Genomic DNA, 25118 nt, shown 5'->3' with positions numbered 1-25118 from the left:
ACCACTCATTCAGTCACACTGCATGGGCTAGAGCACCCATGTGAATAAGCTCTTAGTATTTTTATTTTTTTTACTCCTTGGCGTCATCTGTACATTAATCTGCAGCCTCTCTGAACTGAGGGGCCGCATATTTTGCTGCTTATTCACCTATGCCGAGAGTGTGCACACTCCCAGCACAGTTACCGTCACCGAACCGAAAGCTCCTGGACGCTCATTGCGATTGGGCATTTCCGGACCACGAGACTGCCAAGCACGGCGGTCATGTGATCTAAGGACGCACCTGCCACCCAGAGTCATAAACCTTTTAAAGGGCCAGGAGGTGCCAGCGCTAAGAGGTTATTTTTATTTTATGTTTTTATAACGTTAGGGGAAGCTCTGGAGAAATTTAAAAGGGGTCTAAAGAGACCCCTGATGTCTCATTTTTGAGACAGATCAGTATGGAGGACACAGATGACTAATCATTTCCCTGCAGCCTAAGCTGCACTGCAGATGAACAAGCATGTGTTCAGGCCGTGTCTGTGTCCGCTCTGCATCAGTGGAGCAGACATGGACAAGCCATCTGCCTGCTCAGCAGACAGATTGCCCCGCTGAGCAGGCCGACTCCAACAAAGTCCACCCTACGTGTAAGGGGCCTACAGCATAAAAAGCTGTTAACTATGCTTCAGTTATGAATAAACGCAGTGAGTAATCAGTACCTGCAACAACGGTTTTGTATGTAGGTGCCTCCCGATGGGCGAGTTTACGTTTATGTGTGTGCACATTTGTGGGGGGAGGGTTTTAAGTGCTTGAGATATATGTATGTATGTATGTATGTATGTATGTATGTATGTATGTATGTATGTATGTATGTATGTATGTATGTATATATATATATATATATATATATATATATAAAAAACACACACACACACACACACACACACACACACACACACAATGTTTTTCCCTTCTGTCAAGGAATCATTTTTAAAGACATGTTCTCTTTAATGAGAACTCAGAGGACTTTTAGACCTTCCACTGAAGTAAATGGAGCACAGTATCCAATTCCATTAGCTTCATCTTTGGCTGCGGAGACCAGGGAAAGTGAAATTAGATACCAGAAGTGATGTTTTACACGTCACTTTCAGGTCCATTCTAGCAACAGGAGATCAGCAAACGCATGTGGTGTCGGGATTTTCATTAGAAAGCCGACCCAGCTTGTGGAGTGTATAGTATGTGTAAAAAAAAAAAAAAACCCCTGCTGGCACCTCTAAAATATTTGGCAGTGGTATTAAAAAGGGTTAAGCTTGTTCCGTTCATTTGGCTGCAACAAATACGCTCTTAAAACCTTTTTTTTTTGTGCATGTTAAAAACATCATGGCTGCCAGTGCAGAAACGCGTTTTAAAAATGCTTGCTGCCAAGATGGTTCACGGTCTTTAACACGTTTTATGTAATTTGATCCAGAACAAATATGCAGATCAGTAAAGTCTGAAAAAATGTACAGGTCCCCATCTGCATTTTTTCCCAGGTCTGCGACTTAAGGCTTTTGTTCACACCATGTTTGTTAAGCTGTGTTAATTCCCCCCCATATTTTGTTTGACTTGTTTTATTATGTCTATTTACATGTTAAAACCAAAACAAAATTTTTCTTTTTGAAAAGTAAAAATTGGTCTGGTCAATAACAGGTAAAGTAAAGGCACAGTATCTCTGAGGTATGAACTATGGCGGGTGGTAACAAACACGTGTACATTTCTCCAAATTTGCACAACTCAGCTGATGAAATAGTTACTATGAAATTTGAAACAAATCCTAGTTAAACCCTGAACAGGTACAATCCAATCTGGATGTATCAAGGTCAAAGTCTAGGTCTTTTAACATGCAATACAAGCATACACCAAGTATAACAGGCACCACAGAAAAAAAAAAAAAAAAACGAAAAACGAAAGAAATGCTAAATAATAAAAAAAAAAAAAACGCTAAAAAAAAAAAAAAAAAAAAAAAAAAACACACAATACTTGGCACAAATGTGGTTTTATGAAATGCTCTGAAAACCTCAAAAAATAATTACCTTGCTTTTGCTCGCATTTTACTGCACAGCCTAAAATTAGTTGCAACACTCTTCCAAGTTCCGAGGCATCCGAGTGTTCTCCAACCAAAGTGACATCTGGAAGTGCGAAATCATTGATCTGATGTCCCAAAATCTATAAACAGTACACATTAAACTTCTATTATTAAGGTGACAGTCTTCAATCAAACATGTCATTTAACCAGTCCTTTCATAAAAATGTAATTACAACGAATCCATTCATAACACAGAAGGCACAGCAAAGTGTTTTGGGTTTGGCTGCCAAATGAACATTGCTTTAGAATTGTCTTTACCTAGCATTAAATGATAAATTGCTGTTATTATAGCTCCAAATATGATAAGAGTCTTAGCTGTTTGAAAGTCAGCAGACTAAAGCCTGGATTATCCGACAGGAATTGTGTGAAGACCGTTTGTATGCTCCATCGGACAATTGTTGTCGGATTTTCCCGTGGACAAATGTTGGATAGCATGCTTTAAAATTGTCCACCAACAATTGTGTGTTGTTGGATTATCCGATTGTGTGTACACAAGTCCAAACACGCATGCTCAGAAGCAATGCTCACCATAGCACAACATTAGCAGACGTTGCCCGAAAAGTGGCGCTAAAGAGCTGAAAAAACATAGTTTTGTGTTTGTTGGCCGACAATTCTTTTCCGTTTGTATGCAAGACAAGTTTATGGCCAACGCCCTTCAGACAAATGTCATACGCTTTGTCCGCAGAAAATCCGATCGTGTGTATGGGGCTTAAGAGGTACAGAATATATGGAGTATGTATGTCAGGGACGTCTTTAATGTTGATTGGACCCTGGGCAAAAAATGTTTGCTCCCCACCTGCTCTAAGACATACAATAAATATCAGTTAGACTCTAAATCAGTTTACTGTATCGGATCAGGCAGTGATTGCCAGAGGTTACAACATATCATTACCACTAACTGACTGGTTGCTAAAGATTACAGCACACACTACAGCTCACCGGTTAGTTGCTAAAGGTTACAGCACATGATTTCTTCTTGTTGATTGGTTGCTAGAGATTACTGTACAGTAATACTGCTCACTGATTGGTTGCTAATAGTTACAGCACATCTCTTTACTGCAGAGGGGCATGATATAGATATGAATGCCACCGGCCTCAGCTATTTACATGTAAATGCTCCTGTTATTTACATATGAATAACGGTTATTTACATGTAAACACAGGGTTTGCAGGCGAGTCATCTGTACACAATAGGGCAGAGCTGGGCAGCTTTAATAATAACAGCACTTCACACTGAGATATCGGGACACAGGACTAAACTTCAAAGGACAAGGGAATTTAAACTGGGATATCTGGCAAGTATGAGGCAGCTTTGGGCCCCACAACGACAGGGCCCAGGGCAGCTGTCCCTTTAGCCCCGCCTTAAAGACGGCCCTGATGTAATTTCCTGCTTGTGTAAGTGGTTCAGTAAATTTCCCAGGAGTCTGCACTCTGTTACAAGTCAGATTTTAGGCATCCTCTGCAACTCTCAAAGGGATTGAGAATAGGTTCACCTTTGGAACATGTTACACCCTAAATATGGATGCAGTATGTAACATGTTCAAGCTGTGTGCGGCTCCTCCTGCACAATTGTATTATTCATTCACAGGGATCTGTAAATAAACTGCAAACTGCGGCAGATGGACTAGTTGTTTCAATAGACTTGCACGCCGATCAGCGCATCCGTAGTTGAGCAGTTAACCCATGCAGTGCGGGGAAAAAATAACGAACTATGCTAGAAGGCACCAGGAGAAAGAACCACACGTGACTGAACAATGCTATGATCATGCCAGTTGCATTGCATCTTCTAGGTTGTCAAAAACGTTATCTCAGCAGGTTACAGTATAATATTCAGCTATAGATCATCCGTAATTTTTGTAAAACGTGTTGGCAACAAACTACAGCAATTAAGTTAGTAAAAAAAAAAAAATTGAATACGAAAGAAAAATAAGTTTAACCCCTTCCCGCTGGCCAATATGCATTTATGTGGCCTCACTTAAAGCGGAGTTCCACCCTAAAATGGAAGATCCGCTCATGTGAATTCTCCCACCCTCCGGTGCCACAATTGGTACCCTTCAGGGGGAGGGGGGTGACAGGATACCCGTCTTTGAAAGGTCCTTTACCACTTCCAGGACCACTAGGAGAGCGGAGCCTCGCGAATGCGCAGTAGGGTTCAAGGCGTGAAGCCGAAAGGCTACATTGCCAGGTTCCCTCACCCGCAATGGCGGCGGCAGCACCCGACATATGATAGAAACATCAGCTGCGGGTGCAGACATCGCTGGACTCCAGGACAGGTAAGTGTCCCATTATGAAACGCCAGCAGCTGCAGTATCTGTAGCTGCTGGTTTTTAATTATTTATTTTTTGGGTGGAACACCGCTTGAAGTAGGTCTTTTTCCATGGGGCCGCATATAGGCGCAACTTTCTGTGCTGAGAGCACACCAGACATTGAGCTCTCAACACAGCGATGGGGCTATTGCAGAGAACGTCGGGTTTCGCACTAATGATCAGGACCCAGGACTCCCGGGGGTTCTGGATCATCTGATCGCTGTGATAGCCTAACTATTACAGTGATCAGTCAGTGTGAGCACACCCTTGTTTTTACTACCACTCCTATCTTTCTCTTCTTGCAGGAGAGGAAGATCTACACAAAATGTGTGTTAAAATAAATAAAAAAACATGAAAAAGAAAATAAATAAATAAATAAATAGGGTTAGTGTATGTGTGTGTGTATATATATATATATATATATATATATATATATATATATATATATATATATATATATATATATATATATATATATATATATATATATATATATATATATATATATATATATATAAAAAAATAAATAAATTTAAAAATATATATATATACATACATTTGACTATTTTGGGCCATTTTTTTGTTTACATTCCTTGTAATAGGAATAAAAGTTTACAATTTATTTATTTTTTATAAGAACAATGTCAAAATAAAAAAGAGAAGAGTGTGCATTTTTTTTTTTTTTAAACGCACCCTGTCCTGCTGAGCTCGCGTGCAGAAACGAACACATACGTGTGTAGTGGCCGCATATGAAATTTGTGTTCAAAGCACACATGTGAGGTATCACCACGATCAGTAGAGCGAGAGCAATAATTCTAGCCCTAGACCTCCAATTCAAAACATGCAACCTGTAGAATTTTTTAAACGTCGCCTATGGAGATTTTAAAGGGTAAAAGTTTGTCGCCATTCCACGAGCGGACGCAATTTTGAAGCGTGACATGTTGGGTATCAATTTACTCTGCGTAAAATCTTTTACAATTTAAAAAAAAAACACCAACCAATTGGGCTAACTTTACTGTTTTTTTCCAAAAAAAGTGCGCTTGCAAGACCGCTGCGCAAATACGGTGTGACAAAACAACCACCATTTTATTCTCGGAGGTGTTAGGAAAAAAATAAAAAAAATAATTTGAAGTTTGAAAAATAGGCTCGGGGCTGAAATAGTTAAAGGCATAATAAAATGTCGATATTTTTCTCCTTTCAGCATTTACCTCATGATTGTAGTCCAAAATACCCTTTAGAATCTTCTTTAAATTACTGATCTACAAAAGAAAAGGTTAAAAACGTTATTAATAATAATAATAAAAAAAAAAAAAAAAAAAAGTGGCGATAACAATCCAAGCACACTAAACAAAATCTAAATAAGTTTATATCCCATCCTGCATGGGTCATTTATATAAATGATTGTGTACAATTCTGGGGCCTAATCCGAACAAAATTAAACCGCAGAGTGTGGCAACTAAATAAAATTTATAGCCAGCGTCAGAACTACCTTTTGGTGAAATCTAGTATTTTTGTATAGGAGGACAAAACCCATTATATATACACAAGCTGAAGCCCAAGGACAATAAGAACAACACCTGTTGATTTAAACATAAACCTTTGGCTAAACCTCAGACCAATATGCAGCCAAGAAAATAGATTACTGCAAGGCTAGAGAGCCTCACTTAAAAGGTCTAACTGGCTAATCAGCTGCATGGTTGGCCAGTATTCAGCACCTGTAATACTTACTTGTAAGTGGCTTAAATTAGTCCATCTAAATATACACAGAACATCTAATAAATACTGGACAAGTATGCTTTTTTTTTATAACACTGCAGCACACCAGGACAATATTGCTTTAATAAGAATTGTGTAGGGCAGGGGTCTCAAACTCAAAATTACCTGAGGACTACAGGACAAGTTTTCATATGCCATGGGGGCCACATTCAAACTTTCCTTTCCCCCAGCACTGGTGTCAGTGGACGCATCATTAACCCCCAGCACTGGTGTCAGCCAAATATATATATATATATAAATAAAAATCAGAATAGAATATATATATATATATATATATATATATATATATATATATATATATATATATATATATATATATATATATATATATATATATATATATATATATATATTTATATTCACACACACACAAACACTGTTGTGCTCATAATAGGTTTACATACCCTGGCAGAATTTATGATTTCTTGGCCATTGTTCAGAGAATATGAATGATAAAACACAAAATTTTCTTTCACTCATGGTTAGTGTTTGGCTGAAGCCATGTATTATCAAATCAACTGTGTTTACTCTTAAAATCATAATCACAACAGAAACTACCCAAATGACCCTGATCAAAAGTTTACATACCCCAGTTCTTAATACCGTGTATTGTCCCCTTTATCATCAATGACAGCTTGAAGTCTTTTGTGGATGAGGCTCTTTATCTTCTCAGATGGTAAAGCCGCCCATTCCTCTTGGCAAAAAGCCTCCAGTTCCTGTAAATTCTTGGGCTGTCTTGCATGAACTGCACATTTGAGATCTCCCCAGAGTGGCTCAATGATATTGAGGTCAGGAGACTGAACTGGCCACTCCAGAACATTCACTTTATTCTGCTGTAGCCAATGACAGGTCAACTTGGCCTTGTGTTTTGGATCATTGTCATGTTGGAATGTCCAAGTACATCCCATGTGCAGCTTCCTGGCTGATAAATGCAAATGTTCCCCCAGTATTTTTTGATAACATACCACATTCATCTTGCCATCAATTTTGACCACATTCCATGTGCTTTGTAGCTCTCATATCCCCAAAACATCAGCGACCCCCCTCCGTGTTTCGCAGTAGGAATGGTGTATGTTTCACCATAGGCCTTGTTGACTCCTCTCCAAATAAAGCGTTTATAGTTGTGGCCAAAAAGCTAAATTTTGGTCTCATCACTCCAAATGACTTTGTGCCAGAAGGTTTGAGGCTTGTCTCTGTGCTGTTTGGCGTATTGTAAGCAGGATACTTTGTGGTATTTGCGTAGTAATGGCTTTCTTCTGCCGACACAACCATGTAGCCCATCTTTCTTCAAGTGCCTCCCTTATTGTGCATCTTGAAACGGCCACAGCACATGTTTTCAGAGAGTCCTGAAGTTATTTGTGGGTTTTACTTTGCATCCCAAACAATTTTCCTGGCAGTTGTGGCTGAAATTTTAGTTGGTCTGTCTGTGGTTTGTTTTTAACAGAACCCCTAATTTTCCACTACTTGATTAGAGTTTGAACACTGCTGATTGGTATTCTCAATTCCTTGGATATCTTTTTATATCCCTTTCCTGTTTTATACAGTTGAACTACCTTTGCACGCAGATCCTTTGACAATTCTTTTGCTTTCCCCATGACTCGGAATCCAGAAACGTCAGTGCAGCATTGGATGAAAGATGCAAGGGTCTGTCAGGAGTCCAGAAACTCATTGACCTTTTATACACACACTAATTACAAGCAAACAGATCACAGGTGAGGATGGTTACCTTTAATAGCCATTCAAATCCCTTTGTGTCAACTTGTGTGCATGTTATCAGGCCAAATTCACCAGGGTAATTAAAATTTTGATCAGAGTCATTTGGGAAGTTTCTGTTGTCATTATGATTTGACCACTTCAGCCCTGGAAGATTTTACCCTCTTCCTGACCAGAGCACTTTTAAAATTTGGCACGGCGTTGCTTTAACTGACAATTGCGCAGTCATGCAATGCTGTATCCAAACTAAAATTTTCCCACAAATAGAGATTTATTTTGGTGGCATTTGATCACTTCTGCGGTTTTAAATTTGTTGTGCTATAAAACCCAAAAAAAAGAAAAGAAAAAAGGGCGACAATTTAAAAATTAAATGAATATTAGACTTTGACTTTTGGCTGAGAGCAGAGAGAAAATAGCAAAGATCATGAAACCCTGTGTCAAGATCGCAACGGAAAAAGATTGCGATAACGATTGACGATTAATCGTGCAGCTCTAATTCTTCTACAATAAGCGTATATTGATTGGTTTGTGCAAAAGTTATACAAACGATGGGAAAGATTTGTCATTTTTATGGCGTTTTTATTTTTTTACTAGCAATGGCGGTGATCTGCAATTTTTAGCGGTATTGCGGACAGTTAAGACACTTTTGGGACCATTGACAGTTATAGAGCGATCAGTGCTATAAATATGCACTCATAACTGTATAAATGTCACTGGCAGGGAAGGGGTTAACACTAGGGGGTGATCAAGGTGTGAAGTGTGTGTTCCCTCACTGTGTGGGGATGGGACTAACTAGGAGAGATGAAAGATTGTGTCTTCTACTTTGTAGAAACACACGATCTGTCTCCCCCTCCGACAGCAAAGGGATTTGTGTGCGTGCGCGCGCACACACACAAATTCCTGTGCAGGTGCTCGTCTACGTGATCGTGCCTGCCACCCGCGCACATTGGCGCCCTCTAGTGGCTCTCCTCAGCAAAGCCATATATGTACAGGATTTTGCCCAGAAGAGCCATTCTGCTGCAGTATATCTGCGTGAAGCAGTCGGGAACCAGTTAAAGCGTAAATACAGTTGATTTATAATAAAAGGCTTCAGCCAAACACTAACCATGAGTGAACAAAAAATTGTGCGTTATTTATAGTCTCTGAAAAATGGCCAAGAAATCAAATTCTACCAGGGTATGTAAACTTACGAGCACAAGTTTATATATAAAGTCCAGTCAAAGCTGTAAATGCTTTAGGCACGTTAGTCATCTGCTTTTTCCATGTGCCCTGCCCTAAATTATGGTAATATATAATAAACGAATATATATATATATATATATATATATATATATATATATATATATATAAAAAAACACACACACACACACACACACACACACACACACACACACACATATACATACACATATAGTGAAGCATCATACATTTTTCTAATTGGCTTCAATTGGGTGAAAGTTGTGTGAAAACATTTATAAACATCCTAGTGTATCATGACAAAAATCATCAGAAAAGGGCAGGACAACTAGACACTAGAACTACAAACTGTCAAGTAGATAGTGGTCTGAAATGAGCAGTACCTTCAGTCTCCAGTTGTCTCCCACGTCTGTTTTAATCCTGTTTAACCAGTTTTCATCAAAGTATGCTGGGTCACTGTTAAAGACAAAATAAAGTCACATTCTTTAAAGAAAAAAAAAAGAAAAATGTATGCATTTTATATTTTTATTTTATTTTTTTAATCAACATTCTGCGCATTTTAAATATTGCTTCATACACATGCATTTTCTTACATTTTTTGGAGGACCATGGCCATTGCTACACCGCTTGTAAGGTCTTCTACTGTTTTGCATGGTGCATCTACGTGAAATGTCTGTATCTATAAATGAGAAAAAAAAAAATATATACACACACGTTATACTCAAAAATTATATAGAGTGTATAGTACACATTAGTTATCCAACATTGCCTGTTTGCACAGGCAACGACAATTAGAGATGCCCATTTTAGAGCATGCAGATGACAAGACAGCAGCTAGGTGCAAGTGTTTTATTGGTTGTAGAGATGCACAGAAATTTCGGCACAAAATGGTGTTAATCGGCATTCGGACGATAATAGGAAAGGGTGCCGATAAGGCACCGAAAACGCATCGCGATTTTACCATGATAAACTGTGCTTATGATGCGTTTTTCATAAGCAATGCAACTCAGAAACCGCATTAAAAAACATAACACGGGTGCGTTAATGATGCGTTTTCAATGCACTTGTACTGGGAGTGAAGATTCTTAAACCTAAGCTTTATGGAAAAATATTTGTTTAAAATTAAGAAGACACACAAAATATATCTTTTTTTTTTTTTTTTTTTTAAGTACAAAAGGTTTCTAAAGATTTCAGTCTGCCATTCCACACCATGATCCTGCCTCACATATGCGAGATTCACATTAATGCTCTCCCCTAAGACGCTGAGAACATCAATAACAACACGAGACGGCATGGTATGCTGTCATCTGAACAGCTGTGCATGTCTCTACAATGTGTGTGTCATATTGCAACATTACAAAGCTAATGAAAAATGTTGTACAGCTTGAGCATGGATATATTTACCAATCCTTCCACACTGATGCCTACCATCAAGAGCAATCAAAGAACTAGCTAGTGATGACTGTGGGAATCAAAGCATGCAAGTACAGATAGTTTTTGTTGATGGAAACGCTTCAGATCAAATTCTTTATAACACAATTCTAACCATTTACATCACTTCATTACTTACAAGTAACCCTAAATCCATATAATGAAGTAACTCTACAGTATAGGTTAGAAATACATTTGTTGAAATCCCAAAAAAAGGGATTCTAGTGCCACCTACTCAGATGATTTATTCAAGTGTTTGGTATCTGCTGAGATTGGGGCATGCCCACAGACATAGGGGATGGCCATTTCCAGTTCTAATGGTTGATAGATAGGTCAAGCAAGACTAAAGCACCATTTTTGTCACTAATAAAATGTGATGTGTTCATATTTTGTGTACAAAGTCATGCTGCACTCCGGAGAAAGTGGTCTACAAACAGAACAGGTATAGCACTTTAGGATCTTTAAACACAATAGGGTCACTTTATCCTTTGTTTTGAAAAACAGTCTTAATTGCCAATTTGCTGCATGATTACAATAGATATAATAAAAAGAATGCATTATTTGAAATGAAAAACAAAAAAAAACACTGGCAATTTTATGAGTAAACTTTTGATCAGGGAAAAGTGGCAGAAAAAGTAGCATAAAAAATGCTCATATTGCACAATGGTTTAGGAGCTTATGGGCATTTGCTTTTATAAGCGTTTCCCCCCCACCCACCCCAAAAGATTCCCTTCTGCTCATTTTTCATTATAATCAAAAGTACACTTATAAACGCTGGATGTTCCTAAACGCTGCATTTAGGCACATTAATGAGCATTTTTTTCTGCCAACAAAAAAAAAGGGGGGGGGGGCATTTTACTATAATGTGCATGTATGCAACAATGAACTTCTCTTATTTGCTCCCCTTCGGTTGCCTAAAAACACCACTGAAAGCATTTTGTTATTCAGTGCGCCTGTTAAATGTTTGAGGTGAAGCTGTAATACAGCCATCACACACAACAAAGGCAGATGAAGTGGGCCTGTGCCTTGGGATCACAAACCTAAACAAAAGTTTATGTTTACATCCGACACCCTGCCCCTTCCTTCTCTGCTTTCTATCCTCGATCATTTTTAGAGCCAATTCACACTGGTTTGATAACACAAAGACACACAGAAAACTATTGTTTTCTAGGTGTCCTTATCACACTAAAGTGCAGCTGCAGTGATTTGCGACAAAATGCAGACATGCTGCATTTTATTGCAGCACACTGTACAGGATTGCATGTCACTGCACATCAGCATAGTGCAGTGCTGTAAAGTGACATGATCAAAGTGTCACTTCTGATCACTTCCTCTAAGCCCAGGCCATCAATAGCACAGCTTGCGACAGTGAATGAGAACACTCTCGGGTATTCCTTTCTGCTCCTTTCAGCATGCTTCTTCACAGCACACAAACTCATTGATTCTTTGTGATACTTCCAGCTCACACTTAGCAATGCCATACAGAGACTGCAAGAGGCTGATACCAATCTGAAATGAGGAGGGGGGGGGGGGGGAAGAGAGATCTGAAATGAAGAGGGGGGGGGGGGATCTGAAATGAAGAGGGGGGGGGGGGATCTGAAATGAAGAGGGGGGAGATCTGAAATGAAGAGGGGGGAGATCTGAAATGAAGAGGGGGGAGATCTGAAATGAAGAGGGGGGAGATCTGAAATGAGGCCGGGGAGATCTGCTGATTCTATCATCCAATCATGTACAAGCTAAAATGCTGTTTTTTCTTTGCACGTCCCCCTTAGATCTACAGGGACTGCACTTCCAGTGCAAAGTGGATTTGCCTTTAGTAAATAACCCCCCATGGTGATTGTTTTGTACCAACACAAGACTTAAAATAGCACTCTCCTGTGATCCCAGGATAACATCTAGACGTCTGACACGGTCACTAGCAGGCAGACACTCAGCAAGCTGCATACTTCCCTGACATACTGTAATTACATGCACTTGACTTCGGCATTATACCACTTTGCTATGGAGGTATTCAGTAAGGGTCATAGAGCAAATGCCGTCACTCACAAAAGATTTTCATACCACGCAGAAAGAAAATGATGGGATGTTTGTACCTACCATACAATCTATTTCTTGGAAATCTTTGAGGGACACAGAAGTTCAGATTTATGGGTCTGAGCAACCAAGAAATGGAGGAACAAGAAGCTGGGACCTTCAGGAAGAACTAAGAGAGTTGAATGATATTTATAATGGAAGCAAGCTGTAAGCCTCAACACAGCCTTGCCCCTGTGCAAGACCAGAAAGAGTTCTTTACAAGAGGTCACCAGCTCAGACATTTCTCTCAAAGAACAAATGACAAGGAACACAACCATTGAAGCCAGGAATGGAAATGAGAGAGAAAGGTCTCTCATTAGGTTCAAAATAGTGGTGCACCAAAATGAAAATTCCGGACCAAAACTAGAAAATTCAGGATGCACTTGGCCCGAAAACTGAAATGGACAGAAAAAAAAAAAAAAAATATATGTTGTATTATATTCAAATTTTTTATTTAATGAATGAATATAATTTCATCCATCATAGGCACCTTTTTTTCAGGGTTTGACAAAATTTGTTTGGAATCTAGGAGCCAGCTAAAAAAAGTAGGAGCCAGAAAACACGCCCTGTTCAGCCGAGCTTGTGTGCAGAAGCGAACGCATACGTCAGTAGCGCCTGCATATGAAAGCGGTGTACAAACCACACATGTGAGGTTTCACTGTGATTGGTAGAGCGAGAGCAATAATTCTAGCCCTAGACCTCCTCTAACTCAAAAGATGCAACCTGTAGAATTTTTTTAAACGTCGCCTATGGAGATTTTAAAGGGTAAAAGTCTGTCGCCATTCCACGCATTTGTCGCAATTTTGAAGCGTGACATATTGGGTATCAATTTACTCGGTGTAACATTATCTTTCACATTATTAAAAAAAAAAGAAATTGAGCCAACTTTTTTTTTTTTTATTATTATAAAAAAAATTGTCTTTTTTCCCAAAAAAATTAACTTGTAAGACCGCTGCGCAAATACGGTGTGACAGAAAGTATTGCAAAGACCGCCATTTTACTCTCTAGGGTGTTAGATAGAGAGATAGATAATGTTTGGGGGTTCTAATTAGAGCAGTGGTTCTCAACCCGGGGGTCGGGACCCCCTCGTGGGTCGAATGACGGTTTATCAGGGGTCACTAAATCCAGGGCTGTACTAAAGCCTGCACTGCTCTCCCAGCCTTTTTCGCGGCCGCCAAGCTGGGCTGTTCCTGGAGCCCGCGACCGCCCACTCAGCCTCTTCGCAGCTGCCCATTCAGTTCACATCATGTCTGGGAGGCAGAGATTAGAGGTCAGCTGACTGGTAAGGAATGTGAAGTGGGAGGGGCTGGAGGTGACCCATCTCCTGATTTTGGCATTGGTGTCACTGCTGTGAGACACCACAAAGTCGGAGACACAGTGAAGCCGGAGACACATTGAGCAACACTACATGTGATTATAGTTGCCATTAAAAGTCCCCACTACAGTTCTCAGATCAGCAGATGACCTTGATCAAGAGCACTTAAGCTGGCTGATCAGAACTCCCCCCAGCACTGCCACTGATCACACCCCCCACCAGCGCTGCCACTCAGCCCATATTTCCCCCCCCCCCCTCACCAAGGAGTAAGAGAAAGTATAAACATTGAGAATAAATGGAAGGGAGAGGAAAAGAGGGGGAGAAAGAACAAGAAAAAGGGCTAGAGAGAGGGATGGGGAAAAAAAACAAGAAATTGGGATAGAGAAATAAAATGGAAAGAAAAGAGAACCAAGAGAAAGAGTGGTACATCCTAAAATGTACCATAAAGGGGTTTTAATACTGTACGAGTGGAAGGGACTCAGAGAGCACTAAATGTCCGTGGCTTAAGGGTGCAAACAACTCGGGAAATTTTATCAAGGGGTCATGGCACTGGAGAGGTTGAGAACCACTGAATTAAAGGGAAGAAGATGGAAGTGAAAACAGACAGGGGAAGCTCCATTAGCATTACTGGTTGTCTTGTCTGTCATACCAATGGCCACCACAAGATGGTGCCAGATCACAGAAGGAAGAATAGGCCTGCAGAAAGCCGCGGCCTCAATTACCGGCCAGCGCGATCGCGCGTCAGGGAAGGTGGGGGCGCACGGAGACACAGGCCTTCTGCAGGCCTATGCTTCCTTCCCCAGGTCGCTAATTCTAGTCGCAATTGCGACCTGGCGCCCGGACTTCGTCGAACCCTGCCTTTTTTGCTCGATAGGCCGCTTTTTGATCCGTTTTTTTAAACTGTTTTGGTGCAAATTCTATGTATACAGTATCTCACAATAGTGAGTACACCCCTCACATTTTTGTAAATATTTTATTATATCTTTTCATGTGACAACACTGAAGAAACGACACTTTACTACAATGTAAAGTAGTGAGTGTAGAGCTTGTATAACAGCCAGACATTTTAATGGCTCTGTGTTGGATTATTTTGAGGGGACAGCAAACTTACACTGTTATACAAGCTGTACACTCACTACTTTACATTGTAGCAAAATTTCATTTCTTCAGTGTTGTCACATGAAAAGATATAATAAAATATGTTACAAAAATGTGAGGTGTACACTCACTTTTGAGAGATACTGTATGTCTTCACACCGTTGCGCTTCTGATGTGGCATTATAAAAAAAAATGCTAAAATGAAATGCATTGAAAAACATGGCAAAAAAAAAACCACATCAAAACCGCACTCGTGTGCATTTTTGAGTCCCGTGACCTGTGGTAAACTTGTGACAAAAAAAATTGCGCTTTTTTCGGCGGCCATTATAGGCACCTTTTTTTTCTATTGGTGAAACACAGATAGCCCAATTTTCGACCGATAATTTTCAGCGGCCGATCAGTGCATCCCTAGTTCAAAAGGTGTTTTTTTTTGATGCGCCGAGAGAATGAAATTCCGATCCCAAAGCTGTAATGAAGAAGTGTACAGGGGAAACCACGCGAGAAACTTCCTGTACAAAAGTCTTAATCTAAGAATGTGAAGCTAGTGGTCTTTAAAGCAAGATGGAAAGTGCAGAGATCTGATCCTCAATGGCATGGGAGCAGATGCTGATCAAGCCCATTTACAGAAAAGGCTCTTGTCCCACACCAAGGAAAGTATGCCTTCCATGTGTAATGGGAGAAACTCCTGGAATCAGGCTTCTAATCCCCCGTTCACACGATCGGAATTTCCAATTGACTTTTTCCATCAAATTTTCCAATTGTGTGTAGCCCCATCTGAGTTTTTTCATTGGAAATTCCGATGAATTCCATCAGTGTTTAGATATAGATCATGTTCAATTTTTTTTCCACTGGAATTCCGTCAGCATTCCGATGTGATTTGGCCGGGCAAAAGCCTGATCATGTGTACACGGCATTAGTCTAATATTATGGGAATCCCCAATTTAGAGATAACTCTGTCCCCTCAGGACCTGGGTTTCAACAGCCATGTCGTTAAAACTAGCAAACGTGCAGCAGAATTGTAAGCTAGCCACTGGAATAGATGATCGGGAAAAGCATCTGCTTCACAGTTGCAAGTAGGATACCATATTTTCCTGAGCCAGTCTGGAGCTTTGAGGATCACTGAAATGCCCTGCAGCTTGATCCTAAGGAGTAAACAAGGAAGGAGTTGCAAGGGGAGGAAAGGCATAGAGGTATCTGCATACAAGCCTGTCCAGTATGTTGTTGAACCATGATGCCATGAAGTCCACTAGGGTTGTCCCGATACCGATACTAGTATCGGTATCGGGACCGATTCCGAGTATTTGCGGGAGTACTCGTACTCCCGCAAATACCCCCGATACCCAAATAGAATACTTTCCCCCCCCGCGCCGCCGCCGTCACCGTCGCGCTGCATTCCCGCTGCCGTTCGCCGCATCCCCGCTACCGCCGACTGTGTAATACGCGCCGGGAACATTACAGCTTTGAATAGCTGTAATGATTCGCGCCGCGCATAGACACTCCCCCTTGCTCGGGTGAACTGTCCAATCCCGAGCGAGGGGGAGTGTCTATACGCAGCGCGGCGCCAATCATTACAGCTATTCTAAGCTGTAATGTTCCCGGCGCGTATTACACAGTCGGCGGTAGCGGGGATGCAGGTAAGCGGGATATGGGGGGGAGACATGGCTGGATAATGGGGGGGGGGGGGAGACATGGCTGGATAATGGGGGGGGGAGACATGGCTGGATAATGGGGGGGGGGGGGGGGACGGACGTGGCTGGATAATGGGGGGGGAGACGTGGCTGGATAATGGGGGGGGGGGAGACATGGCTGGATAATGGGGGGGGGGGGGGGAGACATGGCTGGATAATGGGGGGGGAGACATGGCTGGATAATGGGGGGGGGGAGACATGGCTGGATAATGGGGGGGGGGAGACATGGCTGGATAATGGGGGGGAGACATGGCTGGATAATGGGGGGGGGGGGAGACATGGCTGGATAATGGGGGGGGAGACATTTAAAAAAAGTATCGATATCGGCGAGTACTTGAAAAAAAGTATCGGTACTTGTACTCGGTCCTAAAAAAGTGGTATCGGGACAACCCTAAAGTCCACCTTCTGGTTTCCCCACCTGCAGCCCCCATTCCCTGCAATTAGAGTCAGCAATCAAGGTTTTAATTTGATCCATAAAATCCTGCATGACTGGTGAAACCTTTCCACAAAATTCCAGGCCGTCTAAACCAGGCTTTTTAGGGGAGCGCTGCAGGCAGCACAAGTGTCAGTGGATGGCGAGATGGAGGCACCTGGGACAGGGGTACTATCCCCCCATGTGTTTAGGATCTGACATTTTGCCTTGCAATAGCCCAGGGTACAAGGCTAGGCCTTAAACGCTCATGAACTAGGTGCTAGCAGCAGGAGAGGTTTGGGTGGACGGAGGTGAGATCAGATCACTTGGGCTGCAGAGAAGAACAAATGATAGACCCACTTGTCCATCAGTAATGTTATCTGCAGTCAGGAATAGCAGCTGGAAGGTGCTTTCTCAATGCTGAAAAGCAGGAAAGAGCACCGGCATCTGACAAACACTTCACCCAGTGGCTGCCGTCAGTGCTCAGTCTCTCAGCATTAACCACTTCCGCAACAGGTTGGCAGACAGGCAGTGGGCATTTCAAATGGTGCAGAGGCCCCGTTAGTAGGTTAGGTTCTTGTGCTTGGACTACACAGCCCAATCAAAGTGAATCTTTTAGATTAAGGGTCACGGCTGAAGCTACGATCATTAGACAAAACGACCATGCAATCGGTTGCATTGTGTTTCTTAAATTTCTGCATAGCAGTGTGGTTTGAGCCCCATTAAAAATTAATGGCCTCAAATTGCATCGCAATGAATCGCATCTGAATTGCACTGCGATTCCTGTGTGATTCATAGCGTGAACCAGGCCTAAAGCAGAGTCATTACCTCAAGTTCACACTTGCGTATATTGGAATTGTGCGATTCTGCCCACGATTCCAGAATAGCAGCAAAACGTTAAGCTCCAGCCCTCCTCCAGACCCTGTACTTTCTGCCTTCAAGCAATGCATCCATCTTCTTCCCAGCAACAGCATAAGGTAAGAAGGGTGCACTGTGATGTAAGGGAGGGTGGGGGGGCTCTTGACATCTAATGTAAGGGGAGGGGAGAATAATATATATATATATATATATATATATATATATATATATATATATATATATATATATATATATATATATATATATATATATATATATATATATATATTCTAGCAATATGAAATACGACTATTGTTAGTAGATTCAAGACAATTGGTACCCACCCAGGACAGAAAAAGATTTCCCCAAGCGTTGCTGAAAAGACAGCACAGCATAACCTGAAAGAGGTTATAACTCTACCCCCCAGAAAAACTGATACAGTTGACTTTTAAATCAGTATTCAGATTTATCATTTGCATTTCCATTCTAAAGCTATAATAAAAAAAAACATAAGCCTACATTTACCTCTATTAGTGCATTGAAAAGTTCAGTGAAAGAAATAACAGACCAGCAGTATACAACAAGCTACAAGTTAAACTATGTCAACAATCTTAAAAGGCATTCCAAGAATTTTCTGTCGGATGGAACGTGGCATCTTACGTAACACACAAGCCAATTCTCATCTCGGATGTTAAAGGCACAGAGACTTTCGGCTGTAAAGATCTCCCTGTCTAGTTCTTCAAATTCATACCAGCTTTAATTCAAGCTGACGGTTTAGTGTTTAATCAACATACTTTGAAATAAACAAGGAGTTTAGAGAGAGATAGATGAGAGCAGTACAGTATGAAGGACAACTTAAAATGCCACAATTAAAGAGGAGTTCCACCCAAATTTGGAACTTCCTCTTAACCCACTCCTCTCCCCCTTACATGCCACATTTGGCATGTAATTTTTTTGGGGGGGGGAGTGGGGGCTTCAGCACGAGTGGGACTTCCTGTCCCACTTCCTCCTTCCTGTAGGCGACTAAGCTTAATCGCCTTCAGGAAGTGGCTGCTGTAGGCGATCGCCTAGGACACGTCACAGGTCCTATGCGATCTCCTGGCCAATTACACGGTGCGGCGCCGGGCCGCGCCGCTCGCGCAGTGCCGCGCCGCTCGCGCATGCGCAGTGGGTGCCCGGCCGTGAACCGAAAGCTGTCACGGCCGGGTGCCCACACTGAAAATGAAGACGCCGGCCGGGGAGGGGGGGGAGAGGAGCGGAGCCCCGGCCGGCGCGTCGCTGGAGCGCTGGAGCAGGTAAGTGCCTGTTTATTAAAAGCCAGCAGCTACACTTTTTGTTGCTGCTGACTTTTAATAAACATACAAATGGCTGGAACTCCCCTTTAAAGTGGTTGGAAACCTCAGACATGAAATATGAACAAAACACATCCCTCTAGAGTGTGTACTTATCTCAATTAATAGCACCAAGTGCCATCTCTGTCTGCCGCTTGTTCTTTACTCTGCTATCAGCAGGAATCTCTGATATGTTTTCCTGACACCAAGAAAAAATAAAAATGGTGACAGAGGAGGGACCGCCAATCAGCTCTCAGAGCTCTGTAGAGTAACTTCTGCTCTCTGCCCCTTTTTTCTGAATGCTCAGATAAGCTGTATAAATTCTAGACCAGCGTTTCCCAACTCCAGCCCTCAAGGCGACCCAACAGGTCATATTTTTAGGATTTCCCTCAGATGAAACGGGTCTGGTAATTACTAAAGCAGTGAAACTGATCAACTCACCTGTGCAAAATAATGGAAAACCTGAAAACATGACCTGTTGGTGCGCCTTGAGGACTGGAGTTGAGAAACATTGCTCTAGACTTTGAAGGGATGTAGGGAAGATAAGTCTGCAGATAAACAACTTATGCAGGAGGATTTGTTTAATCTCTGTGTATCACTGGAGGCAAGTCACTCCACTGGAAAAAAAAAATTATATATATATATATATATATATATATATATATATATATATATATATATATATATATATATATATATATATATATATATATATATATATATATATATATTAATGTATGTATGTATGATATATTACACACACACACACTTTAATGTGTATGCTGTAATATGCTGAACATTTAGGTCCCTTCCACAGAGCGCTGTCTAGGGGCAGTGTGCCCGGGGAGGGGCAGGTGCAGCCCTGCTGCAGGCAGCCTGTCAGTGTAATGCATGCTGAGAGTGGAAGGAACTCAACTCTGTACCAAGTGGTAGCACATTTAGGGATGGGAACGCAAAGACCTGCATTCCTAAGACCAGCCATAGATCATTCAAATCACAGCAGGGACTGTTTGAACCATGTATGGGCAGGCTGAAACAATCAACTTGGGTACAACCAGCCTGCTGAATCTTACATGAGGCTTCCCCCCCAGGAGAATACAATGACTCAGCAGGAGGGACTCCCCTGTCAACACTGTCTGTGGTTGCAGGAAAGAAGCACCTTGTTTGGCTGGCCAGCATATTTTCCCATGTAAGCTACAACAGTGTCTTCTCTGCACTGAGCTCCCAACCAGCGTCGTCAGCCCTGCCTGCTGGTCTCCAAAATTCTGCCATTTTATCCTCGTCTGCCCCACACCACATGTATACAATCATTTTTTTTTTTTTTTCTCCAGCAAAACAATACTGCTGCCTTGTTGATTCTGCCAACACACTACATGTAGGGAAAGGGCTCTTGTCGTTCTGGGGTCATTGCTACATAATAGAAAAAGGACCTTTCAGAAACTACCCCTGCTAGGATTCTCACTACATAAAAAATACAGAAAATAACAAATATTTGTTGGTGCAGGTCTACTGGGCGAGTAATAGGTAATGCCTACTCATACACTTTTATGCTGCGTACACACGATCATTTTTCGGGTTGTAAAAAACAAAGTTTTTTAAAAATGTAATTTAAAAAATGTGTGTGGGCTTCAGAGCATTTTTCGGGTTCTGAAAAACGGGCAAAAAAAATAAAAATTCACAACGTTTTAACGTTGTCGTTTTAAAAAAAAAAAAAATGATCGTGTGTGGGCTTTAACGACGTGAAAAACCTGCGCATGCTCTGAAGTTATGAGACGAGAGCGCTCGTTCTGGTAAAACTACCGCTCATAATGGAGTAGGCACATTCATCACGCTGCAACAGACAGAAAAGCGCGAATCGTTTTTTACAAACACGAAATCAGCCCCAAGGGTGGCGTCCTCCGAATGGAACTTCCCCTTTATAGTGCCGTCGTCCGTCAATGTGTCACCAGCTCTGTGGTGTCTCGCAGCAGTGACACCTATGCCGAAATCAGGAGATGGGGTCTCCTCCAGCCCTTCCCACTTCACATTTCTCGCCAGTCAGCTGTCACTGAATGGGCAGGCAAGGGCTCCAGGAGCAGCCCAGCTGGGTGGCCACAGGCTCCAGGGACAGCCCTGCTGGATGGCTGTGAAAAGGCTGAGAGTGCTGCAGGCTTCAGGAACAGCCCAGGATTTGGTGACCCCTGGCAAATTGTCATTTGACCCCCAGGTTGAGAACCACTGCTCTAGGGGCTAGAAAGTCAGTATAACAGCCAGAAAACTAGGATTTCAGAAATAAGACCCCATTCACACCTAAGCGACAAAACGCCCGACGCGGGACGCTTCTGTCGCTAGAGGGGAGAATTCCCATTGCAGTCTATGGAGATGGTTCACATCTCATAGACGCGCAACGCCTGTCGCCTGAAAAAAAGTCCCGGACCCTTTTTTTCACGCGACAGGCGCGTTTTCCCATAGACAGCAATGGGAATACTTTAGAAAAAAAAAAAAAAAATGAAACATTTGTAATCGCGGCAAATCTGCCGCTACACGCGAACGCGGCTGTCGCTTAGGTGTGAATGCAGCCTAAGGCAGACATATTTACATAATAAATGTGTCCTGCTGAATGCATATGCACTACTCTGGTACAAATCACTCATGCCAATGCTACAGTTACACTTTTTCTAAAAGGCGAGACAATGTTTTGTTTTCTCTACCATGACCTTTTAATAAGGTTTCCCAAAATGTCACACATTCAATTAATACTGAAGTACAAAACAGGGTTTGGTTTCCTGTATTACAATAACACAAGGCCGACGACGCACATGACAGCATGGGAAACTTTAACAAATCAGGAAAACAGCGTCTACATGCAGGTCTATGCATGCCTACGTGTAGAAAATAAACCGCGCAGAAGGCATTTGGGCTTAAAGTACACGGGACACTTTAACACCCCTCTTGAATGATTTAACTTGACAGATAGTAACCGACGTTTAAAAAAAAATGTTTGCTTTTGACACGTTCACATGCCGCGTTTGCATTCAGATTAGGGCGAAACAACTAATCTATTAATCGACAACTAATGGATTATGAAATTAATCGATTACAATTTTCATAATCGATTAACCGGCCAGTAACATAATGGGGTTAAAAAAAAAAAAAAAATTAGCCCCTTATAGTACAAAAAAAAAGCAAATCACTACTGTGAATATTACTTTCACTGTTCCACAGTAAAAAAAAAAAAAAAAAAAAAAAAATGAACCCCTTACCTTAGCGATTATTTGCTCTTTTTGTACTTATTTTTGTTTTTTAACCCTATTATGTTACTAAACATCTCAGGCCTGGGGTCACACCTCTGTTTTTTGGTGCTTTTTGCAGAATCACACTACAGTTCAGTTACAGTACATGTTTTTCTATGGGACACGTTCACATCCATGATTTTTTTTCGGCTGCTGTGTATTTGGAAAGGGCAAGGACTTAACGCAAAACGGTGCCATTTTTTTTTTTTTGGGTTCAATATACTTCAATGGAGAAGCTCAGGAAAAGCATTTAATGTGTTTTTGCGGCAATTTGTGTTTTGTAATCTGTCCAACAAGAAATTGACCCCAAAAAAATGTAAAAATGCAATTTCTTTTTTTTTTTAAGGCCATTATCCGATTAATCGAAACAATAATCGGCCAACTAATCGATTATGAAAATAATTGTTAGTTGCAACCCTAATTTAGATGCATTTTTTTTTTGCAAATAGTCAAAACTGAAAAACGCCTCTAAATGAAACACATCTAAATGCAAGTTACCACGTTTACAAGCATTTGGCGTTTTAAATGCCTCTGAACATCCGTCCTGAATGCATTTTTTTTGCTTTCCAAAAAAAAAATATGCTTCTAAAGTCAACTACCTAGAAATAGCTATAAACAACCCTGTGTACATGTACTGATAAGAGGAGAGTTCAGGGGCAGCTGAAAATAAAACACCCAACTGCTCCTAAACTTAGTAAGGAAAAATGTTGTCCTCTTGATACCACAATCACAATTATTTTGTCTTTTGGTGCAGAGTCTAGAAAGCTACCTAGGCTGTCAGATGTGGCATTGATAGGCCATGTGCACGCTAGTTATTTAGACCATGTGGGTCCAATCCTGGTGTTTTAGTGCACACAGAAGGCACAGGTGCAGCATCCATCCCCACTACCTACAGCCTGTCACAATCTATGGCAGGCCAAGGAAAGAATTTCAAGCGTTTGTTGTGCACATATTTATGCGAGTATATTCGCGTTCGTGCACATTCCTAGGGAAAATTCAATATTTATGCAAATTTGCACGTACCAACGCAAAATACTGACCACAGATTATTTTCATTACGCAAGAATACGCAGTGCTCGTTTACTCACCTGTGTGTACAGGCACATTGTAAACAATCGGCTACATTTTAGATCAGTAAAAGAAATTAAATACACATACACCTGAACTGAGCTTTTTCAAGCTGCAGTGTGTAAGAGGCTTAAAAGCCACTATGGGTGAATGGAGCTGAACACAGTACCGAGTGGTACTTGCCTTTAGGGCCCTATACATTCAGGGAGGTATGCCCGTAATGTCCAATAAATGCATTAGGACATTCACCCCTAATGCATAGGGCACAATTAGTCTGTGGTAAGGGCCCTGACTACATTAAAGGATCACTAAAGGAAAAAAAAATTTAGCTAAATAGCTTCCTTTACCTTACTGCAGTCCTGGTTTCATGTCCTCATTGTTCGTTTTTGCTTTGAAGTTGCTGTAATTCTGCTGTGATCTCCACACTTCCTGCTTGTCTGGCTCCTTATGAAAAAACTCATGGGAGCTTCTCACTGTGGTCTAAGCTGTGTGTCTAAAACTCCTCAGAACCAATCAGATTCATTTTAAAAACAAAAACACTGCCCTGGATTTGTTTGTTTTTGTTCTGTGGGTCTCTTTACTTCACATAAACCAGTTAAAAACCGAAAGTGAAACTAGAGGCACATTATATGATAGAATTTAATCTATTTTTAAAAGGAATCGGTTAACTTTTATGTCTCTATACCCTGTAAACGGTCATTTCAGCCAAAAAAATGTTTTCCTTTAGTGACCCTTTAAATCCAGATGTCATACTGCTAAACGTAAATGCAAACGCCATGAAAAGATCAGGGTTTTTTCCCTACACAAAAAAAGAAAAATTTTCTTTACTGAAACTGATGACACATCTGTTAAAGAACAGTCAGCATTACTCTTCCCCAATTCTTTTCGACACAGTTCTCGTTACAGGGATTTCATCAAACACAACCAAAAAAATCTAGGTGTTGCAGAATATACGCAAAACTAACATTTGCAGAATCAGGGCAGAATCTTTGCCTAAATTCGGCCCTGAAACGGAGGCATTTCTGTGCATTGCGCTCCACAGTCACCCCGGAGACATGTGAACCGGCTCCATACGGTCACATTCTCCTGCTATGCAAAGAACCACGCATCCAATTCGCATAGATGTGAACCCAGCCTAAAAGTGTAACTAAAAGGCAAAACTATTTATTTTAGCTTTGTATATAGAGTGGAGATGGATTAGAACATCTGTCCCTGCCTCCATTACAGAGATTCTCCCTTTCTATTTGTCATGTTTACCAAGGTTTACCTGAGACTGCCATATTGCAGCGGACAAATCTCACACTAAGCGACACCAATACAGTGATCAGTGCTTAAAAAAAAAAAAAAAAAAAAAATGCATCATCAGGGGCGATCAAAGGCTTAGCAGAAACACAAGATTTCCATCTTCCCCTCTCACAGAACTGCAGTCACTGATTGGACAAAGCAGTAGCAATACGCAGTAGGAGCGGGTTGCCAGTG

General features: G+C 41.3%; 1 protein-coding gene across 8 annotated transcripts in view; it reads right to left on the bottom strand.

The window, feature by feature from the left end:
• HOOK3 (hook microtubule tethering protein 3) overlaps nt 1-25118 on the bottom strand; it is a 121824-nt gene that overhangs the window by 84638 nt on the left and 12068 nt on the right. For all 8 annotated transcript variants that reach the window (XR_005750854.1, XM_040362279.1, XM_040362319.1 and 5 more), the window contains exons 2-5: nt 9687-9772; nt 9477-9549; nt 5616-5666; nt 2049-2181 (exon numbers count right to left, since the gene is read on the bottom strand). Coding sequence is in view for 7 of the 8 variants with exons in the window: in XM_040362279.1 (XP_040218213.1) it covers nt 2049-2181; nt 5616-5666; nt 9477-9549; nt 9687-9772 (343 nt within the window). In the remaining variant the exon portion in view is untranslated. The remainder of the gene's footprint in view (nt 1-2048; nt 2182-5615; nt 5667-9476; nt 9550-9686; nt 9773-25118) is intronic.

The sequence above is a fragment of the Rana temporaria genome, chromosome 1, assembly GCF_905171775.1.
Source record: "Rana temporaria chromosome 1, aRanTem1.1, whole genome shotgun sequence".
In the NCBI taxonomy this organism is placed as follows: Eukaryota; Metazoa; Chordata; class Amphibia; order Anura; family Ranidae; genus Rana; species Rana temporaria.
The sequence above is the reverse complement of the archived record's forward strand: the minus strand, read 5'-3'. Positions and strand labels throughout refer to the sequence as shown.